The sequence below is a fragment of the Onychostruthus taczanowskii genome, unplaced genomic scaffold (assembly GCF_017590055.1).
Source record: "Onychostruthus taczanowskii isolate IOZ18803 unplaced genomic scaffold, ASM1759005v1 scaffold16, whole genome shotgun sequence".
NCBI classification, from domain to species: domain Eukaryota; kingdom Metazoa; phylum Chordata; class Aves; order Passeriformes; family Passeridae; genus Onychostruthus; species Onychostruthus taczanowskii.
The window spans coordinates 7,222,384-7,245,002 of record NW_024498795.1 but is presented as its reverse complement, the minus strand read 5'-3'; the positions used below and the strand labels follow the sequence as shown (position 1 = coordinate 7,245,002).

The window sequence follows — 22,619 nt, the reverse complement described above, 5'->3', positions numbered from 1 at the left end:
CTCTGTACTCACACTAATCTGTGTGCTTTATTTACATTGCAAATTCCTTGCAATAGGGCTTTTGTCGTCTTCTGTTTCATGACACTTCTTATAATAACAACAATAGTGGCTTGCCCCACAGGTTTCTGGCCTAAAGGTCAAAAAACATATTTTAATTTGATATTACACAATCCTTTCTCTGTTCATGCCAAAATTCTGGATGCTCTGTTGGAGTCAGTTGTGAATTACTTGATTGGATTATTCCTTATTTCTTCTAGATTCGGCTTTAAAGACTTTCTGTAAAGTTATTACAAAATATCACAGACTTACTTCAGCAGTAATCAGGAATCAGTCTTTATTACTGATGATAACAAAAAACTAAATTGGATTAGTGATTTGTTTTGCCTGTCCAAACAGGATGACCAACTGATGCTAAAACAGAAAAATTATCCTAAAGACCTTGTGAAACAATCCCAAATATTTCTACCATGGTCTTCCAAAAAATTGGGGCATTTAATTTGCATCTTCATTTAAAATAATTTTTATAGTCCTAGATCCTTCAGGGTACCTTAGTCCGCTGATTATGCATTAATTCATTTATATTGCTTTCACTTGAATAAAATCATTAGGACCCCAGTGACCTTATAAGTAACTGTACAAAAATTTTACCATAATCTTGTGTCACAGCAAAGTAACCTTACCAGTGGAATTACTTCATTACCCCATGTAAAAGCAATACAGTCCAACAAATCAACTTAACTCTAGAATTTATTGCCTTATTACTCAACTAAGAGGCACGAAATCCTCATTCAGGCAAAGGCAGCCACAACTTCCCAATCACCAGCTAATGGTGATTAAAACACAGCCAGAGTGCAGAGGATTTTTTTAACCAGCAAATTGGCAACTCCCAAAAACCTTGTTAGAGTCCCTGCATTTCTTTCCAAGATCCTACTGTATGGGAACGCATTGTTTACAGAGCTACTTTTTCAGCATTTAAAAATAGTGTAGAAGTCAGAGAGTTGTAATTCCAGCTCAGTAAATCCAAAGAAATAAAACCCCCCATACTGTAGCACTTGCACTAACAGTGTTGTTGATGCTTCTAAAGAGACCATACTCACCATTTGACTAAATGTCTTGTCCATTACTCAGTGTAATGTAGGACATCCTGCCTGGAAGTGGCAGTGAATTCATGACTGTCACAGAGTAAAATCACTGACAAATTTACCAAAGGACCTCTCTGTATCCAGGCAAGATGTTAGCTGGATGGACACTCCAAACTAGGCTTGCTGGGTGCAAGTCAGAGAAACATTCAAGAACATTTTAACACAGCTCTGTCCCTGTGTGCTCAGAACATCTTATGATTCATGGCTGACAATTTCTTTTTCAGGTCAGCACTGTTTGGATCCAGATGCATTCATGCTAGATGTCTACCGTGCAAATCCTCAGGCAGAATGGGTGATAAAACCAAAAGCCAGCTGAAGCAGAAGGCAGCAGTATACTGGACAAAAGCCAAATGGACAAGAGTGATGCCTGTCATTTGGAGCAGCTCTTGCAGAGACATAACGAAATGGTATCCACAGGACATCATTCCTTCTTACTGTACTGTCCAACTGATGGTCAGCACATAGTACTTTTGGTATTCCAGCTTCCACACCATCGGAAAAATATCACATTAGTTGTGCTTTCATATGGATTACACTTGTGCCAGTTGGCCCAGGAGACGAGGAGGGCAGACCAAGGTACGGTGTTTGTTTCCTGACCTGGTGTTAGAACAATTTTTGGAAATAATGCAGTGGCATCAGATGAATGAAACACTACTGACCACAGCATGACACAGAAGCATGACAGATGTTGGAGAAGGGAAGGTGTCTGTCAGACATGGAAGGTGGGAGCTCAACATCCAGTAGTTACAAGAGAGCAGTGTGAAAACCAAACCTTTCTCCTGAAAGTAAACCCATACAGTGTTTGTTACTGCAATGCTTGTGTCTCTCAGTCGGTCCTCATGAGTACCTGATGCTGGGGGAGGGAGGCAGGAGGAGGAACTACAAACAGCTGTACTGCTCAGTGTACCTACCACTGTATATCTCACTACCAGTCTTCCAAAATTATCTGTCTGGGTCCCCCAGCTGTGTGCAATTGTAGTGCCACAAAGCACGCTCCCCTCCCTTCCCCTGTCACACAAGTTTCAGGTGAGGAGGGGCATATGCCCCTAGCTCTGCCTTTTACTTGATACTCTCAGAATTAAATCTGTGTAATGCCAGACTATGAGACATGTTAATGGTGCCGCTTACAGTCATCACCTTTTTTTGTTAAACATTATAGTTTCTAATTTGTAACCTAATTCTTTTTATTTTGTTTATTTTAGCTTTAATATGTAAGCAATTTTTATACTCTTCAGCTGCATCAACAAGAGAGATCTTTGTTCAGGTCTTGTATAATACAGCATGGAGAAGAAACAGGGCTTCCAATGAGAAAAGGGATTTAATAATTTACACATTAGATCTTTAAAACCATAGCCAATCTAGGCCCAGTTGTGCTGGGGGTTTTACAAATACATAGCAAATTGCAGCTGGCATGCAGTCTAAGCAAACAAACAGGCTGACAGGAGAATAGTGGGCTGCCACTGAATTGGGAATGTCAGATAGGATGTCTTATTTGGAGCTAGTCACAAGAGCAAACGGAGTTCAGTCATCTCACTTTGGGCTGTGCTGAACTAAAAGAGATTTGTTGAGTAAAGAAATCACAAATCTCTGTAAAAGAGCAAGTGTTTTTTTTCATCTGTGTCATATGCAATAATTGGGAACCAATGACTTCAACTGCACTGCAATGTCCCCATCATTGTTGCACAATGAAACCATCCCCAGCCTGAGCAATGATTTTTGTTCTTGATCTGGACACAAGGATGAGGCAGAAGCTCTGTTTATTACATAGCAACTAAAAAGCACTCTGAACCAAGTCCTCCAGGTGAACTGGAGGTGAATAAAGTCTGCTGTTCTGCAGAGAAGGCCTGTAACTTGTGATGCTCTGCTGGAGCTGTGCAATGAGGATCTGACCCAGAAGCAGACCCTCTAAAATGTGTCAAGGTTATCGTGTTCTCCAGTAGTTAATTTTCATTGTCAGTGGTCAGTGAAAGAAATCAACATTGAATCAGGAAGTTCACCAGCAACAATAATGTCTACAGAGGGCTTTCTTGTCTTCTTGATAAAAAATGATAAAAAGTTAGCAACATTTTCTTTAGAACAGTGACATTTTTAACTTTCTGATTGTTTTGGCACATTTTTTATTTTGTTTTGTTTTGGTTTTTATTTGTTTGGGTGTTTTGGTTTGTTTTTTGGGGGTTTTTTTGGGTAGGTTTTTGTTGTTGTTCTTGTTTGTTTGGTTTTTTTTTTTCTTTTGTTTTTCCTTTTTCTTCTTAACACTAAAGGAGACACAGTTGCAGCCAGAAAAACAAAACAGGACAATTCTATTATAGAATACACTCCTTATTTTGAAAACTATTTATTTTAAGTATACAAGAGATAGTAGGTCTGTGGCTTGTTTATAGGACTAAGCATAAACGTTTTGCCTTGTGCTTTGCTCCCGATGCCCTTTAGCTCCCTCTGTGGCAATGGACAGCTCTTTGTGCTTATGCTGCCCTTGAATGTCAGCTGTAAAGCAGGACTAGTGCTTTCACATAAATGCAACACGAGAATTAGTTGAGTTAAATTCTACTCTCAGGTGTAGCCAAACAATTCCCTGAGCAGATCAGGAATAATGAACATCCATCTGGGAAGAACAAACTCAGCAAAGGCTTTTTATGTGGAAAGTGCTTTGAATATAAAGAGAGTCAGATAAATGCTAAGCATCATTGTATCTATAGCCGACTAAAAGGCATTCTGTGACTATACAGAAAGCCTAAACAGTAAGAAAGTAATTTGCAGTGTCATAGCAAATGAGCTAACTTCCTACAATACTTTCAGACAAATGCATTGACCTCCTCCATCTTGCCCATTCACTTCATTCTGTGTTCTCAATGGCTGTGCAAGGGAAAAGACAGAGCAGCCCTGTGCTCATGCTGCAACTTGCTCAGCATCTTCTGGACCTCATCAATGATATTTCTGAAATAGATCTCCCCACATTCTGTATAGAATACAAGGGAGTTTTGGAAGACTTTTACCACTTCACAACTTAGGAAAGTCAAATATGATGTCATAAAATCCACCCTGTGAGCTCTTGTTTTATGCTGAAACTGCCTATAACTTTGTGAGACATGCATATTAGCAGATGAATTAGATTCTACATAGAGTGGCCAAATACCTCCTGTCTCTGGAAAAGAATGTCAGAATTCTCTTTTGATACAAGTGGCCCTAATGACCCATGTGTAGTGGTAAATACTGTTCCACATTAAGTTGTTTTTTATTGTTTTGGTACACTAACTTGATTTAATATGCAGCAGACATGCAAATGGAACAAGTTCAATGGTATTTTGAAATATGAGATCTCAACTTTAGGTCTTGTATTTCAAGATGCTGGTTGGAGGCGTGGGGAATTTTGTTTCTCCTAACAGAAATTGAAGTCAAAACTAAGTTGCAAGAGGATTGTCACCTAACAAAGAGTAACATACGTGGAAAGCTATTAGTAAGAAAGTGGTAGCAAGCAAAGAGAAATTTACTGAAATTCCAAAGATGCCTCAAGCATTTATATACTCCATGGTTCTACAAGGACAGCATTTTGCATATCAACACATAGAGAGAGAGTATTGTAAAAAGCAGGTGTTGCAAAACAGACTGGAATGCTTTAACCTGTATATGCAGTGAATGTCATTAGAAAGTGTGCGTGTGTGCAAATGTGTCTGTGTCCATGTATAATATTAACTACCTCACTCTGCATTTTCCAGGAAAAATGTTTTGGCTTAGACATTTACTACTTAATCTATTATCAATTTAATATTAAGGCTGACAAAGTATTTTTTTTTGTATGAGGCAAGATTTGAAATGACAAAAAAAAGATCTAGTAAAATACATATTTCAGGATATGGATGAAATTTTATCCAAAACACGTTGCCTAAATTATGCTTGTAATGTGAACCTTGTGAGATCAGATGTTGGGGTTAATAGACAATGAATACAAACATACAGTGTTTAATTTTTATTTTTCAATGGGTTTCTGTTCATGTGTGTCTTCTCTGGAAAATAATACAATGCCACTAATCAAAGTGAAGTGTTTGTATGTACGTTTCCCCTACAATCCTCATTATGTTATGTGTTTTGTTGAAGTACGCCAACATGTAAGTGTATTTGTACAGCGGTGTGTCCACTGTATTGTATCCATGTCAAAAATAAAAACAATACAACAAAGCCAGCTCTTCAAATCTAACCACGTATATTTTGGATAGAAGCAGGGGGCAGAAAAGCAACTTAAAAACTTGCAGAAGCAACTGTGTTGTTACAGCGCCTGAACAGCTGTACCGAGGACCACATTTTGCCGCCCTTGCTGAAGTGGAGGAGCTCTTTGCTCCAGGAGCTCTTCCCTTGGACTACCACTATGCAATGCACAAAACACACTGCTTGGAATCCTGACAGCAATGGCAAACTGCTTTGGAGTTTCATTTCAGCCAGAATTTTTTTAAACTAGTACAAAATACTTAGACAAAAATTAACATTAGAACAAATTGTACAAATGCATAGTAAAAGCCAAATAAAATTGAAAGGAGCAAACAAAAATACTGGTAGTTCAAAGAGAAAAAAAAAAGGGAGGGGAAGATGGAAGTAATTTGCAAAGAACTATGTTTGTTATAGATGCATATTAAAGTATGAAACACATTTGTCACTGATCAGTGATCTGGCCAGTTGATGAATGGATGTCCTTACTTGATTGGGATTGAACAAATGTCTCCCAAACCTGGCTCAAGAACAACTGCTGGAAGACTCATTTTAGAAACAGAGGCAGGCATGGTAAGGAAAGACAAAGACACAACTGCAGGCTGGCCTCCAAACTGCCTCCCGGTGTCCATACGAAATACTGTTTTCCAAAGAATGATGCAATAGTTTGCATTGCCAAAATACTTAGGTTTTCCCAAATACGACCCAAATTGTTTCTTCAGCAGCACATCACTTCACAGGCATCTCTGTGCTGTAGAGATACTGCTTATCCTGAAGCTGATTCCATGAAAGCATAAACAGGAGCATAATCCATCTAGCCAATGTATCTATAATGAGTGTCAGAAGCACTGGATAGTCAGGCACAAGGAAAAGGAGCTGGAGCTACCCTGTGAAGTGTAACTAAGAAAATTCTATTCATTAAACTCTGAGTCTGAGAGCTTCAAAATTATGCCTTTAGTCAGTCTCCTGCTCCCTCTGCTGGACTATGTCCACTTATATTTCATATAATCAGAGTCATATAATGGCCCGGATTGGAAGAAGCCCTAAAGATTATCTAGTTCCAACGCCCCTGTAGTGGGCATACTTGTTACTTCTCAGCTGTTTTCTTCCAACTAAAATACATGGAAAACTGAACTACATGAAATAATGCAGTTTATTGCAGTTTTATTATGTGGTCCAAAATTATTACCTTTTTACAAAACTGCCAACACACAATAAAATGAAATACTGTCAAGTAATCAAAATAAAACATACTGTAAACACTGATTAATAAAAATTCCCAAAAGAAAAATACCCAATTAATGCCATTAAAATTGTTGTAGAGGTATTTGTTGTTTAAAACCATTTAGTTAAAATGCAGAAATGGAGCTTCTGATTAAAAAAAATAGATGACCTGAGATGGAAAACAGCCAGAAAAATCAAAGAGATGCAGGTTCTTATCAGTTCTTTTCATTACAAAATGAGAATGCAAGGTAACAGATCAACAACAAAAAAACCCAAACCCTTTCTCAATCCAGACGGGCTTTGCTACAGTTCAGTGCTCAGCCCCAGGGCAGGAATGAGGAAATACTCCACGCAGGTCAAAAGCTCTGCTAAAGTCAAACAATTCTGTATGTTGGCCCTTGGTCAAAACAAGGTTCCTCAAACAGCCCCGGAATGAGCTCTTGCTTGTGAGGCAGTTTTGCTTGACATCAGCTGAAAAACAAATGTGAAATATGTCAAATCTGTTTCCCCCAAACTGAAAAAAAAAAAAACAAAGATCCAGGTTGTTAAGATTATCCCCCTCTGAAATGAGAGATAAAACCAACACCAGAGGAGCATCAAGTTCCATTCAGGTTTGTATGAACTGTGACACCCCAACATGGACAGCTACTGCTCTTTTCAAGCATAAGCCATGCACAGCAATAACTTGGCAGAGTTTGCAGAAGTAGTTCTTGCAGGGGATAAGGGAAGATGAGAGGGAAAAACAGAGGAGAAAGCCACTCTGCATGGGTGTTTCTGAAGTTAAAATAGAAACTGGCAGAATATGAAGCAACAGCTGAGCTACAGAGTCACAATTCCCATGGCAAACCAAAAGGGAGCACACGTTAAGAGTCACTCTTTTGAGAGCGCAGGAGGGACAGAAGGGAAGGGAAATATTATTGTACCCACCAGGATAACCTCCAACATAAATGGGATTGTTCGTATCTGCAGATGTTGACTGGACATAGGGATTATCAGTGTGAACCAAATTCCCATCAATTATCAGTGAAATGTGATGTTTGCTTTTGTTTGCTTGAAGCTTGTGCCATTTCCCATCACACAAGCTATTTGTGCCTCTTGGTTCGTAGGAAGCTGTTATTCTGCCAGCTCCATTGTTGACATGGAATAAAACCTGTACAAACAGCCAGATGCCAGTGAAGATACAAAGTAAGAATAGATGAACTAATCTGCCTAGATAAAAGCACAATCACACTGGTGCAGAGATTTCCATTTTAAATGTTTGGCAATATGCACGGTTAATGTTTACTTTGATGGGTAGAGTAGATCTTTATTAAAATGTCTTTTAAAATTTAAAACAATAAGGTCTACCTATGCAATGGTCCATTGATACACTTCACTAGGGATTTCAATTTTTCTTACAAATACAAAACAAGACGCGTTTCACAGAACCTGAGACTTCAGATCTGAAAGAAGAATCGCTGTATATAACTGAAGAGAAAGAAGAATGCCCTGAAAGCACTTGTCATTGCCAATAAATGCATTGATTTTTTTCATGTATTTATTTTTCAAAGCAGCAGACATTTCCACAACTCTGCGGTAAGGATTAATATGCAAGTATTAACTGGGAAAGCATGTCCCACAGAAACAGTGATATTTAACACTGTCTCCAGCTAGGAAGCTTTGAATAAAAAATGAGCTATTTCTGCAAAAACAAATACTTAAGAGCAATCAAGTGTATATTATTCTATGCAAGAGATGACTGGAGAACTATGTATATTGATTGTTAAAAGGTTTATGGAGCATAATGGCCAGTAGAAGTAGAGAATGAGTTAATTGCTCATGAATATTGAAGAAGAGGTTACAAAACAGTGTGCATTGTATATACAATATTTTTCTCAAGGACAAGAATAGCTTTATGGCAGAAAAAGTATTAAGCAATAAAAAAGATATATGTTTGGTCTAGAATACAAGGTATGTAGTACAGGAGGTCAGAGTAACGTAAATTACACTAATAAAAAATGCAAAAAGTTCCAGTGACTTCTGCTAATCGCACATTTTATCATACAATAGCAATGAGAAACCTTGAGAAAAAGTCTGTCCTGCATTTGTTCTGTGGAAAGCTGCCTCCATCACACTTCACTGGTGCATATTTCATGCATTCCAGGGGTTCTATCCTCGCAGTTTCAAACAAGCCCTGTGAAATCAGTGTGCCTGCACAGGGCAGCCTACCTTGCCATGTACAATTTCCAGCCCAATCGCATCCACCTTGGCGCTGCTGACGCCGAGCAGAACGCCGTGCACCGCTGTTGTGCGGAACTCCAGGGAGATGTTCACGTCAGAGCGCACTTTGTAGCCTTCTCTGACTGAAAATAAGTTAGAAGCTTCTAGCAGAAGACTTGCAACCCACAGTGCAGAGTTAAATACATGCATTACCATTAAAAGGTCTAAAAAACTTGTTAATTATGCTGCTGGCATATGACCTTGCAAAACCTCTGGAAAACAAGTTTTCCAAAGTCATAATTCCCATTTTTTACTGGAATAGATAAATTCCCAAATAAGTTTTTTTTTTCATTAATTCAGATTTAATCCATTCTATCTCATCTGTAAGAAACAGTAAAGAGCACAAATGTAATCCTTCATGTTACTTCTCAAGTCTTTTGTCTTCATATTCTTTAACAGATCTTAACATCATGAACATGGATATTCTTAGCTAATAAAGATGTAGTTCATTTCTTCCACAGTGCTAAAACCATTATCTCTTTTATTTGTGCAAGATAGCCCTTTGCAGAAATGACCACTTTTGGATGAATGAAGTAAAAGGAGTCAGTTAGAAATCCATATGCAGGGCATGCACTCACTGTGCGAGGAGTCAGTTAATTACACACAGTTCCAGTAAGACCTGAAAGGAGTATGTTTTCATTAATATTAATTCAGTAAGGCACTGTTTTCATTTAATGACACTTACCAAGAGCAGCAAAACCACTTCCATCAAAGAAAGTACCATCCTGCACTGTTTCATAGCATTTATTCACAGCAAAGATAGAGACAGGACTCTCGTTGTCCAGTTGTTTGCCATTAATTGTCATGCTACCAATGCAGGCAGGAATACTGTGAGTAACCTAAGCATATGGAGACATAAGAGACAATGTTTAGTACAAACTGCTGTGATGCTTTATTAGGGATTCACCTGATCTTATTGTAGATTAAATATTATCTGAACAAAACACAGCAGAATCTAAAATACTTCCATAATTAAATTTCTGGTATTACATATCATTATGTAAGGCACATAATGTCTTAGAGTCAAAATCAAATTGTTTAGAAGCAGAGTATACACTGCCTATAAAATACAGGAAGAATTATATTTGTTTGACCATAAGCAGGGATACACCCAACAGTAAAAACATTCCAAACATGCTTTAGCAAATTAATGAGTAATCAAAATTTTCGTAGGACATTTTGCAAGTTCTCTTCATCAAAAATATTCATCTGAATCACTCCAGAGGGTGGCTGGGCACTGGAAGAGGTTCCTCAGGGAAGTGGTCACAGCACAAGCCTGACAGAGTTCAATAAGAATTTGGACAATGCTCTCAGGCACAAGGTGTGACTCTTGGGATGTCCTGTGCAGGGCCAGGACTTGGACTTTGATGATCCTTGAGGGTCCCTTCCAAATCAGGACATTCTACAATTCTATGAGAACCATTATCATATCACCAGAAGCCTCATGAATATAATGGGCTGCACAAGGAGGAAGGTGACAAAACCTACCCTCTAAAAGCATGTATTAAAAAATATGCTTTAATCTAGAGACAGCTAAACCCAGTCTTTGAGAGATATTTAAGGCACCTAATTTCTGTTTTAATGCAGTAGCAGCCACATACCAAAATGTCTGAGATTGTAGGTCATGTTTTTACCTTATACTGCGAAAGACATGAATTTAGATTCTTTATTCATTTTTAACAGAGAAACAGAATGAAAAAAAAAAAGTTCTGTTAAAGGCTGTTACTAACACACAAGGATATAAGCTGTAGCTGGACTCATTAAGCCATAGAAAGCTATAAAGATTTATCTGGTGAAGAGTCATTACTTTCCTTGTTGCTTCTTTCCCTAAGTAGTTCCTTTTAGCCTGTCAGAGACAGGATGCTGATTTAGATGAGTTTGCTGCACTGTGATCATTCTAGCCTTGCAAAATGCCAGAGGCACCCCCCACAACCTTCTTACATTCCCAAGATTCTTTGGTATGTAGTCCAAGGGGAGTCCTCCCACATAGAGCTTCCCCTCCACATCCAAGGTGCTACCATCTCCCAGAGCATTGACTGCTACCAGTTCCTGTCCATCCACAATGATTGTGCCTTTTCTTTTAACATATTCCGTCTTTACCTGGAAAAATGGGAAGCATGTGAACATAAATGAGTAAGCTAAATTTGTTACCTAGTCATCATTTGTCATAGAAATAAGTAAGACAATTGTTTAGTGGTTCAATTGCTTTGACATTCTGTTCTGAGGCAACCTCCTGAAATTCTTCCTGAGGCTGAGACTATTTCTGAATACAACTGAGCAGTTAAACAGCTTTCTTGCCTTCCCAAGGGCTCACAATGATTTCATAATGTCCTGCCTAAGGTTTTTAGTGTTTTATTATTTCTTTAAATCACCAGTTTATTGCCTTAGGATATGGGCAGGTCACTGAGTTTGGAAGGCATTCTGTGCTGGCCTCCTGCAATTATTGTGCTGCCCAACAGCTGAGCCATCTCAGCTCTCTGAAGTGTACATTCCTGTGTTGTCATTTTATGATAGGCAGTGCTATGTTTGTTGTGACCAAAAAGCTTTCAAGTTCTGTCCATCTTGTCCTTATACCTGCCTGCCCTAAAACAATTACTCACACGTGCTGAGGGAAGTCAGCTAGCCATTTATATTCTTCTCTATTTACTTTTAGCCCCACTCAGAATCATGACTAGGTTCAACATGAAGTTTCAGGAACATTTGGGCTGGTAAGGGGATAAAGGGGTAAGGCAGGGTGGTATGAGCAGAGGGGAGAGAATGAAAAGAAGTGATGTTTCTTTCAGTAGCAATGCATGTTAGTTTGCATAGATTGCAGAGGGACTGCAATGATCACCCCCTAGCTGGGAAGTGGTGTGACTCAGCCTTAATCTCTGAAGAAGGCTGAAGCTCCTGCTTTGTGTCCTGGGTAGTAAAGATAGGTCAGGTCTTCTATGGAATCTGTTCAGCTCTTAAAATGTGGATAGTGTCAGAGTTTTATGTGAGTATGTGTAATTTTTAAACATGCAGCTGTAAGTCCTGGAGCATTCTTCCTTTCAAGGTAGGAAGCAGAGTTTAACTGTGATATCTCTGACAGAAGTTCACATTTCCTTTCTTCATGTTAATTTTTGCTGTTTTTTCTTCTGCTGATTATTTATAAAAAGCAAAAAGAACTCTGCTGATTCCCAAGGCACCTAGGAAAGCTGGCAGCTTTGTATCATCAATCACTTTGTCCCACAGAAGCCACTTCCTAGACTGAAGGTTTCACATATGGATAAGGGAGGGTAAACTTAGCAGGATGAATATTGTCATCCTCACCTGCCTTTAGGAAAATTGATATCCTCAGAGTTACTTCTAAAACTCCTGCAAACATCACAGTCACTTCTCACACAGAAAGCCAGAGCCACTAGCAGGAGGGTTGCTCAGAGGAATTGGGCCAACAGAGACTGACACAATCTTTGTGCAGAAGGCCCTGAGTGCTATGTGACACCTCCAAGCTGTAGACATAATTTCTCCTCAGCTCTACTTAAGACAAGTCCTCCATTCATTTCAAATGTCCCCCTTTCTCATGTTGCCTCGACCAAGGAAAGGACAAAGTGCTTCGCTGTTGTCACTAGCTGCTGTGACATGCTCAGGCAATAAGCGGTAAGTGGGAGAAAAGAAAATGCTGCACCCACAAATTTCTGTCACACTGTCACACACTGAATGGAGGTCTTTGGTGACATAATGCATTGAAAGCTCTCTGTGGAAAAGGTCAGATTTTTTACACCTCTCCGTTAGATCCTTCTCTGATAACTGTCACTACACAGCTGGTGAACTATTTAATTCCTAAATAGTTTGAGATACTTGACAGCAGTTAGAAGATGGATTTGGTGTACAATTAATGACAATTTTAAAGGAAATAATTATCAAATAAAAGTTTTCTGAATGACTTCATGATTAGGCTAGAACCAGTGTGCTTTTGCAACACAGAAATTACACAGAAAAGGCAAGCAAAATCCATACCAGTACCTCCAGGGAAGAGAAAATGGAGCACAAGATTGGCAACCACCTACCGTATGCCATTTTCCATCACTGACAACAGCAGGGTGAAGAGCTACTGCTTTTCCTTTGCCTAAATCAAATGAGAAATGGAGCTGTCCCGCATAAAGCTGTAGGGCTGCATAATCAACCTGGTTTTGGTGAGCCATGTAGTAAATCAGGCCAGTGGAGGCAAAGGTTCTGAGATTCAGCTGGACGGAAAGTCTAGACAATAAAAACTCAGTGTTACTTAAAGGTATTTCTTCTGCAGTGATGAAAAGCTTTTCTGGACAGAGAGAACAGCCTGAACCAATTTATTGTTATGAAAGGAGATTTATTATTACAAAGGCCAGAAAAGTAGAATTTGGGTTGATTTTAAGAAAGCATGACTTGTAATGGATTTCATAATGGAAATCAGTGCTGTACCTGTCAGAAGTAGAAAAAGTGTTTGTCAAAGAGTGAGATGAACTTTAAGAGGGACAGGCTCAGCTGTTTGTGACTGCAGGCTTACTTATTGCCCCTGGAAAGGAACCCATTCCAGGATAACTTTATGGCATCCATTATTATTAGCCAGGCTTGCTGGGATATTATGGGCAGACTGGGAACAGAGGGACTCTAAAAGGTAGAGGAGATGAATGAGCCATTTATTATGGAGACACCAGTTTCAGACTACATGGCATCAATCCTCTCCAATGTCCTTTGCTCAGAAGCTGTAACAGAAGGGCTAGAGGGAAAAAACATTCTTTTCTCAATGCCTGCAAAGACTTCCTGAGCTGAAATAAGCAAATACAAGTGACTTGCAGGCTGTGTGATGGGGACCTTGTTGGGAGCCTCTCAAACAAGTAAAAGAAGCAGAGGCGCTATCACACATTAGGTCTCAACAAAATGATTCTTCTTAGTAGTCTTTTCTCCTTCAAGTGCACCTTCAAACATAGAAGATGCACTTGCAGAAAATAGGGAGGAGAGGGTGACATGTCACCTGCATCAGGCAAAGGAGTAGGGATCAAATGTGAGCTCTGTATGTGGAAAAAAGGAATCAAAGTACTTCCAGAAGGCAGACTGAGACTCAAGTCTCACTCTACCTTCTGTAAGAGGAAAAAAAATACAGAATTCTGACCATGAGTTACTAAACTCATGATCATTAATGTGGGATATGATTTTCTTCCATGTGGAGCCCACAGAAACCTGTGAGAACCATGCCCAAAGCTGGCAATGCAGTGATCAATCATGAAAACCATCACTGCACTTCTTGCAGGTCCATGCAACATAACACTGTGCATGTGTAATTCTGGATATACTCACTTCTTCCTGACAGCAGACTGATTGAAGAGCAGGGTCAAGTGGCTGCCTTTGGCAAGTCCAAACTGATGAGCACCTTGAACATGACCAGGCAGCTCATCTTTTGCACAAACTACCTGTTAATGAAAGGAATTTATTAAGTAGGATAATGTCAGGTTCTGCCCAGCAGCTGTTAAATGACAATGTGTCTGCACAGAGCTTTGCAGGAAGCAAAACTAAGCCACAAGGTAACTTCAAAGTACACAGCAAAACATCAATTAACTAAACTCATAATCATTCCCACCTATCTTCACACTCAAAAAGAACTGGTTCTAATGTTTAAGCTATGTCTTGTAGACAGCACTGACCTTTTCTACTGAGAAATATTTGTCGTTTGAGACATATTCAATTTGCTTTTTGTCTTAATTGCCAGCCTTTTTGATAACAAACAGTGGAAATACAATTTCAGTGTGAAAATATTATAGGTTTGGTAGAAATATTTTCCTATTTTATGAGGACACACATTTTTGTTATGATTTGGGGTATGGAGAGCTGAGTAACAGAGCATGAGCGAAAGCTACACTTTAGCTCTAAAAAGGACAACTTATTTCTTTTTATAGTCCTGAGTTTTATGCATAAAATCTTGCCTTCAGTTGCCACAGGAAAACAGTTTCAGGATACTTTGGAAACCCTTCATTATAAAGATGTGCAGCTGCAGGAGGAGAGAAGTAATGCTGTTTTCTCTCTTGGGAACAGGAGCTGTGTGAGAGGAAACAGGTGCCATGCAAGCTGCATTCAGACACTGTGGGTCTCTCAAGTGGTTTGTTCCTCCTCTCTGACACAGAGCAGAGACTGCATGTGTGTGACCAAGAAAATGTGAATGCAGAACTGCAAAGCTAATGCAAATCTGCACCAAGTCCCTTTGGCAGGAATACACTAAAGATAACAGTTACTGTCAAGACCTCCTGTTGGGAGATTATCATTCCACTTTTTTTTTTCACGGTTTTTTTTTCCTTTTGTTGTTGCTGCCCGAAGAGTGATAAACCTAACTACTTTTCCATTCCAAATGGCCAACAGGCTGCTGCAAAGGTATCAGTTTTTCTATAGGCAACAATAATTTCAAATCAACATCCATTGAACCATTCCATACTGCAGAGGAAGCAAATATACGTAGCCTATAATTTGAAAATTCTCCACAAAGACACTAAAAAAGAGATGGAAACAGAGCTTTGCTGCAATACCTACTTTTTTTGTGTCTGTGAGAGGTCTCAGGGGAACTGGTAAAGCCTGAAGTTCAGGTTGAATCACAATGTCTGATGGTTGTACAGCTGTTTTAGGCTTCTCTGACAGAAAGCAGCTGTCCATATCCACATGCTCATACTTCATGGAAGTGGTAAAATATAAAAGCCTGCATTTAAAAAAAAATACATTTTAAGAGGTGCATGTCTGCTTATTTCCAAAGCAGAAGGAGAGTCTTTTACAAGGTCTTTCAGCAATACCAGGATAAGAGAAAAGAAGTGGCATCTGTGACAAACAGATTGAGAAGCACCAAATAATCAGTCCATAGAACAATATAAACCTACAATATTTCTGGAAAACCATTCTGTCTGTCACTGATGATGAAATTATAGTAGAGAAAGCTGTGCTTTGTGCAGCATCTCCATAAAAATTAAAGACATTTTTAACACTATTTAGAAATATAGCTGGTAATATCCATTTTCTGGCTGTTATAATACCCATTTTCTGGCCAGATCATGAGCATCATGCATATCTTATGTAAAAAACCAGGCAAACAGAAGTGTCATGGAAGAGACCACAAACTATATTTAATAATTACTATACACAGTTTCCCAAAATGAGGCAGTTACCCTTCTGACTTACTCCTTGTTAAAAATAAGGTTGCTGATACAGCCATGAAAGGAGCCAGCCAATTTTAGCCCTAAGATGCCCTCTCCTGCTGGAATGCCACCAGCATAGAAGTTGGAAATATTAATGGGGCTATTTTCTGCTGCTGAACCAAGCCTCAATTCTGCAGGTTTACTTTCATCCACCTGTACAGTTATGATCCTGAAAAAGATAAAGTAGGAAAAACATTCAACAAGGTCTTAGAGAGTCATTTTCAGATGAAAAGCATTCCTATCAGCCTCAAAAACATCCTCTTCTAATAAATAAAGGTTCCATCACTTTGATAATCCTTTCACTGTCTTAAAACTGGAAGTCCTTCTTTTGATTATTTTTAAAATGTAAAGTTTTGAGAAATATCTTTCTAAGTTATTTTGATAGCTGTGTATCTTTCCTCTAATTCTATTTAGTATGCTTTGTACTCAAGTGCCCCAAGCTGTTCTAGAGATTTTTGAGAGCTTTTAGCTACACCTCTATCAGTGGCTGTATGCTGTATACAATTACCATGTAAATCAGAACATCTGCGTTGACAGCAGAAAAACACAGCCCTGATTATCCCACCTAATAAGCTAGCAAAGGCAATTCCTCAGAGTGCAGTGAACTGACAACAACGTGCAATAATTAAACAGGTAGTACTCTTTGCAGTCACATGTACCTCTTATTCCGAATTAGGATGACAGAGTGTTCTTGTCCATCACTGTATGTTCCATTAGCAGACTGAAGAACTACTTTCCTAGTACTTGCTCTATCTCCAGCATTAACATGCACTGCAAGATGACCATCAATCAGCATGATGGAAAAGAAGGGCTGTAGATTTAATCAGAGGATTAATTTTTAACTGTAGCTCAATTTTCAAGACGCTAATATAGTGTTTAAATAGAACATACATGGGAAATATTTACCTCCAAGCTTGTTGCAAAATTTTTAATGAAACTCAAAGACTGGTAGGAATTGTATTGGTACCTCTCAGAGTGCAAAGCCCTCTAACAGCAGACACAAAAGCTGGACATTTCTCTGGTCAAACTAACTCTCAGTAAAGTGCAGGAGGTCTTTTTATACACCCACACCCACACACTCCTTCTCTTAGAGGAGGCAATAGTAATATTTTCTCTTTGGATTCTAGAAGTTCCAACTGTCCATCAGATACACAATATATATAGCAACCTGACTTGATTTTACAACATAAAAATGGCAAAAATAATCCCTAAAATTTCTTTGTTTTCTGTACTTGCCAAGTGTGCTTGTCTTCGTTGTCGCTTTTCCAGTCCCCTGCTGAGTCCAGCAAGGATGATGCCACTGCTGTTCTTTGTAGCAAAAGTTGCCATCAGTTCTGACTCTGGGCTTAAGGACTTAGGTACCAACTCAATATATCCATTGTTCATGATGCTCACGCTATGAATAGGCTATTTTATGAAGAACAAAAATAATTACTGAATTTATCCATACACAGTGTCAGGTAAGAAAAAAAATCAAATATAGATTAGATTATCTTAGAATTTTTAAAGATAAATCTGTTTCAACTCACTGTAAACACCACTATTCACTATTCTATTAAAATAAAGATCAGATCATAAGACTTTAAAGTCTCCTACCTCCAATACACAGCCTTTTCTTACTCCATATGAATTTCTAAGCAAGTCAAAGGTGGAACGAGATATTTCCAGATTCTTGATGCATCCCACATACATTCTACTATTAAGACCTTTCCTGAAACACAAAATAAGGCTTTCTTTCCAAGGAGTAGTACTTGAAATCTCCCGGGAGAAAAGATTAATTTCTCTTCAATAAGAAAAGAGAGAGATCTGTTTTAAAGGATGCAGTCAGGCTGGTGTAAGTGAAAAGAGTTTAAGTTTTACTCTCAGATACTTAAAAAGAGTCAAAATAATGTTGTGCCCAAATTAAAACATACAAGTGTGTAATGCTGTGCTGTGAGGTCAGGTAATTTCCCTAAACTTTAAGGTGAATCCTCTGCTGAAAGAAAATGCATTGTGTAAAAGGGTAACTGTAGCTGTCTACTATGCAGTTTTTCAGTTTTCAAGTCTTGGAGGATGCCTGATTTTGTTCCCGGTTTAAGGCTGAGAAATCTAAGGCTATCCTGCCATAATCCCTTAAAAGCTGGAATGCCAGCTAAGATTAACAAGTCTGCACTCTGTAATAACTGTGCAGAGACCAATAATGTACTCGAATTTATGTTATTGTCAAGAGCATGCAGAAAGTTTAATCAGATTTTCTCTTGCCATATTTATCCTTTCACAGTGAAGCCAGTGGAAGAAATGTGACTTTGCAAGTTCAGTACAGACGTGCAATACAAAAAACTCCCATAAACTAGAGACATGCTATAAAATATGTATTTGCAATGTTTTCTAGTGATCTGTTCACAGTTGGTTTTCCTCTGTTCCAAGTTACTGAATTACAGGAATTCTGAAGTACAGCTTTTATCCTTAAGTGTAGTTTTGCCCATAAATGCCATCTGGAAAACACAAGGCTCACACAGGTAGAGATCAAAGGAGCATCACTGCAGACAGCAGCGCTGGATGCTTGCCCCAAAGAGCAGGGGGTGCTGCTGTGGTAGAAATCACCCTTGGAGGAAGAAAACAAAATTATTTGTGATCTGAATTACAGCATCAGACCTAATAGTGGAAAGCAACATATCAGAGTTTGAAGTCAAAGGACAGATGTAGTATATATGGCCATAAACTAAACTTCAGAATTCACTGTTTTTCTCTAGTTTCAGAAGAGATAAGAGTGTGTAAAAGTTTTCCCCTCACCTTACAAGAGTCTTAGCAAAGGTGCAAAAGTGAGACACTTTACCTCAGAGCCCTCGATCTTGGCAGCCCACCAATGAAGATTGGGTCCTTATCAGAGCGGTTCAGGTCTGAGGCAACCCCAGGAGATTCTCCTTGCTTGGTTTCTTTATAATTAAGGTTATATGCATCCATGACTGTCAAAATTCCTGCAAAGAAAAGAGAGTCAAGACCTGGAGAAGGACATGAATGCACATTCTTCCCTTCTGGCAATCTCATCTGTAATAAAGGAAAATGTATTCATTGACTCGGACATGTATGGACAATCTTCTTATTTTTAGAATGAGCAATTTACTGTACTTCCAGCTATTCTGTTAATCTCATTCATTCCTCTCTGCCAAAACCAAATCTGGAAAAGTCTACAGGAAAATAGATACATATGAAAATATGTCATAACTATTAGCACATATTTGTTATTGCTCAAACAAATGCTCCCACAAAACAGCTGTTCTAAGTAATATTAAAATGCAGAAGAGAAAATATGATCCCTCATCTATAGCCTCAGACAAAAATCTTTCAGTCTTTAAAGACTGTTGGTATGTTTTTGTGCAGCAGTTTCTACACTACCTGCTCTTTGTGAGATGTGATAAACCAAGCACAAGATTTACACCGTAGTCTTTCTAGAAGCAAAGTACCATAGGTGTGACTCCTAAGACACTGCATTGGAGGTGATCAGATTTGGTTGCAGTGATGTTCCCTGCAGCTATCTTAGATATTTGTATTTGTAAAAGTGCAAACACCCGAACTTCTCAATCTGTAACCTACCTTGCTTCTTATTCCGATTGAATGAGATTTTATACCACGTTCCGTTGTTGTAACGATTTTCTGTTGTAAGGGCAAGGGGTCCTGAACCAAGATCAACAGTCACCCTCACTTTGCCATCAACAAGCTCAAGGGATAAGAAGTCTCTCTGAGAGGAAGAAAAAAAACCCCAAAACAAAAACAGATTACAAACAAACAGATTACATTCTTGGAAGTAAAATCTTCCTAAAGAATGCATGCCTGGGAGGTTTGGCCTGCTGTGTGGAAAAGTTTTAGTAACTCTTGTACCTGGAGTATTTGTTAGGCCCCAGCTGCTCATCTTCACTTTATTTAGGAAAATTAAGTTACAAGTACCTCACAAGGATGTATTTTTGTTTTGTTATTTCCCTTACTTAAATCCATTGTGAGGTTTGATTACTCAGCAGAAGAATGGTTAAATAACAAAGTTACATTTTCCTGGTTTTGGTTGAGGTTGAAAGTAATTTGATTTGACAGCATAATGATCAAACACTACAGTGTTCTTTCTGCAAGAAGCAAAGACTGTCCTCACAGAGTAAAAAAACCTTTCTGAATTGCATTGAAGGTTCCCCCTCTGAACTGCAAAGCTTAAATCAGATATTATTGTACAATGTATTCAGGCAGTGAGTACATACAGCAAATGAATAATGCAGTGACTCTGAAGGAATCTGTACCCAAACAAAGCTTTTCCTTCCTTCAGGACCAGAAAACCACCATCTAAGTGCACAGTAAATTGCATGATATGACAATGAAGGTCTGGTGATGGGTCTAGGTTATATTGCTTTTGCAGGAGTTTTATTTAATTTGTTTCAGTTTACTGAATTCCTATCTTATTGATTTAATTCAATATGGGTTTTCATTATTATATTGTCCTTCTGCAAGCTCAATTCCAAAACATTTTTACATTCTGAAAAGGTTCCTCCAACTGAAAAAAACAGTTTGTTGTCCTTACAGTTTCCTTTTCTATCTGCTAGCTAAGTAATCATTCATTTTAGTCTAAAATAACTTAATTTTGTTCTAAAATTTACATAAATTGTGAAGATTCTTTTCATTGTTTAATTTTTCCCTTAGTTTAGGTGGATATTTTCTCTAATGAGTTGTCCTCTAGGGTTCTTCTCTTTATTCCCTTAGCTTATGATGCCAGATGATGAACTACACAAAAGTAGTAATATGCTCTAATATGTGTAAAAGCTGAATGACAGTTTAGGAATCTGATCCATTTTCTTACAGTGCCATTTGAAGAAAGATACAGAAGAAGCCCATTTGGTGAAAAGGTACTGAAAGATATTAATATCTGAGTCACTGTTGAGCGAAGTGCCTTCTCCACAACCGAGTATCCACTGCCATCAAAATGGAATGAAGTGTCCTCATCCTGTGGGCTACAGAAGTGGAAAACCAGTATTAAAATGCTAACTGAACACTTGCTTTTTCTCAGTAATTTTTGCATAAAATATAAGAAAAGTTAGGTCATAGAACAGTTTGGGTTGGGGGGGACCTTAAAGCCCATTCCACCCCCTGCCACGTGAGGGACACCTTCCACTAGACCAGGCTGCTCAGAACCACATCCAACCTGGACTTGAACGCTTCCAGGAATGGGACATCCACAACTTCTCCAGGCAACCTCTTCCAGCATCTCACCACCCTCACAGTAAAGACTTTCCTCCTAACATCTAATCTATACCTACTCTCAGCTGGAATCCATTACCCCTTGTCCTGTCACTCCATGCCCCTGTAAATAGTCTCTCTCCATCTTTCTGGTTGGCTCCCTTCAGGTATTGCTCAGTCAGTGCAGCTGCCAGGCAGTAATTTATAAAGTGTGGGGAAACACTCGAATCTTGATGTAATGAATAACTGAAGGATTCCAGCCAACAGCCACTTTCATTAACCTCACAACACACAATTTAGCCATGGGGAAGGATGCACACAAGGTAAGTGTTCTTCCCTTATATGAAAAAATGAAAGCCAAACCCAGTGATTTCCTAAGGGAAAAATAATTGTTACAGTATACACCCTCTAAATTAAAACATGTCATCCATTTCTCAAAATGCTTTGCATAATTGCACTTACAATACATGATCTATTAGCCCCTTTCCCTGCAGTACAAGACTTGCAAAAAATAGCTCATACAATCAAGCAGCACCCTCTGCTGTTTCTGCATGAAATATTCTGCAAAGGGAATATGGACAAGCATATTTCTTTTTATTCCTTAAACATAAAATAGTAGTCTGCAAAAGGCACCAAGCTCAGTGGCTACAGTTTTGCTATCAATTTTTTTATAAGACTGCTTTACACTGTTTCTTACCCTAGGAAAAAATAAATCTGTCTTACAGAAAACTACTGAAAAGTAAAGATTCCACAGTATTTTGGTTCACCAGTAGTCCCTATTTCCCATGCACAAAATAGAGAGCAGCAATAAAACCTCTCTAAAAAAGTGATTCAAAAATTGAAATTCCATACAAAGAAGTTATTTGATACCATTGACACGTTGAGATTAATGTGCCTAGGACTGTGAGTTAACGATCAGTGAAATACTGCAATTTGTCTGACCTCCATATGCTTAGTTAACACAAAAATATAATATTACAAATGTAAATTACTCTAAACAAGTTGAAAAAAAAACAAAAGAGAGTGAGACAAAATACCTTCCAAAACAGCCATTGCACTTGCCCTCTCTTTCTACGTAGTTCCAAAGACCAACAGATTTGCCATTCAGGGATGCCTCTCCTAGGCACCCTTTAAAATGGGTCACCTTAACAGCAGGTGATTTCTATAAGAAGATAAATATTTCATGAATACAATTAACGTTGAGTACTCTGAAAATTATGCAGCAAACTTTTTGCTCGGTTGCTTTCCTTGAACTTCAACTTTGTTAGATATAAATCATAATAGGAGAACAACATGTTTTAGTGTAACTATTAACAATTATAATTGAAATAATGACAGATTAGTACATCAAAAAAGTAAAATAACTACGTCCTTGACCTACTTACACACTCCTCATGGCATGAATAACAATTGCCATGGAAGAAGAAACCAA

At 38.5% G+C, this 22,619-nt stretch overlaps 2 protein-coding genes across 2 annotated transcripts in view; one reads left to right on the top strand and one right to left on the bottom strand.

Annotated features, from left to right (window-relative positions):
• The window catches only part of ARHGAP28 (Rho GTPase activating protein 28), a 78,246-nt gene extending 72,940 nt beyond the window's left edge, over positions 1 to 5,306 (top strand). The window contains exon 15 of the mRNA XM_041399423.1: positions 1,367 to 5,306. Within this exon, the coding sequence (XP_041255357.1) occupies positions 1,367 to 1,458 (92 nt within the window). The 3' untranslated portion in view covers positions 1,459 to 5,306. The remainder of the gene's footprint in view (positions 1 to 1,366) is intronic.
• A 1,567-nt stretch (positions 5,307 to 6,873) lies between these two features.
• Positions 6,874 to 22,619, bottom strand: part of LAMA1 (laminin subunit alpha 1) — a 97,103-nt gene continuing 81,357 nt past the window's right edge. Inside the window, exons 48-63 of the mRNA XM_041399219.1 lie at positions 22,225 to 22,349; positions 20,811 to 20,961; positions 19,568 to 19,712; positions 18,810 to 18,951; positions 17,591 to 17,705; positions 17,231 to 17,401; positions 16,654 to 16,805; positions 15,978 to 16,163; positions 15,342 to 15,504; positions 14,121 to 14,233; positions 12,854 to 13,043; positions 10,764 to 10,922; positions 9,508 to 9,661; positions 8,772 to 8,905; positions 7,491 to 7,713; positions 6,874 to 7,034 (exon numbers count right to left, since the gene is read on the bottom strand). Coding sequence (XP_041255153.1) covers positions 6,874 to 7,034; positions 7,491 to 7,713; positions 8,772 to 8,905; positions 9,508 to 9,661; positions 10,764 to 10,922; positions 12,854 to 13,043; positions 14,121 to 14,233; positions 15,342 to 15,504; positions 15,978 to 16,163; positions 16,654 to 16,805; positions 17,231 to 17,401; positions 17,591 to 17,705; positions 18,810 to 18,951; positions 19,568 to 19,712; positions 20,811 to 20,961; positions 22,225 to 22,349 — 2,484 coding nt within the window. The remainder of the gene's footprint in view (positions 7,035 to 7,490; positions 7,714 to 8,771; positions 8,906 to 9,507; positions 9,662 to 10,763; positions 10,923 to 12,853; positions 13,044 to 14,120; positions 14,234 to 15,341; positions 15,505 to 15,977; positions 16,164 to 16,653; positions 16,806 to 17,230; positions 17,402 to 17,590; positions 17,706 to 18,809; positions 18,952 to 19,567; positions 19,713 to 20,810; positions 20,962 to 22,224; positions 22,350 to 22,619) is intronic.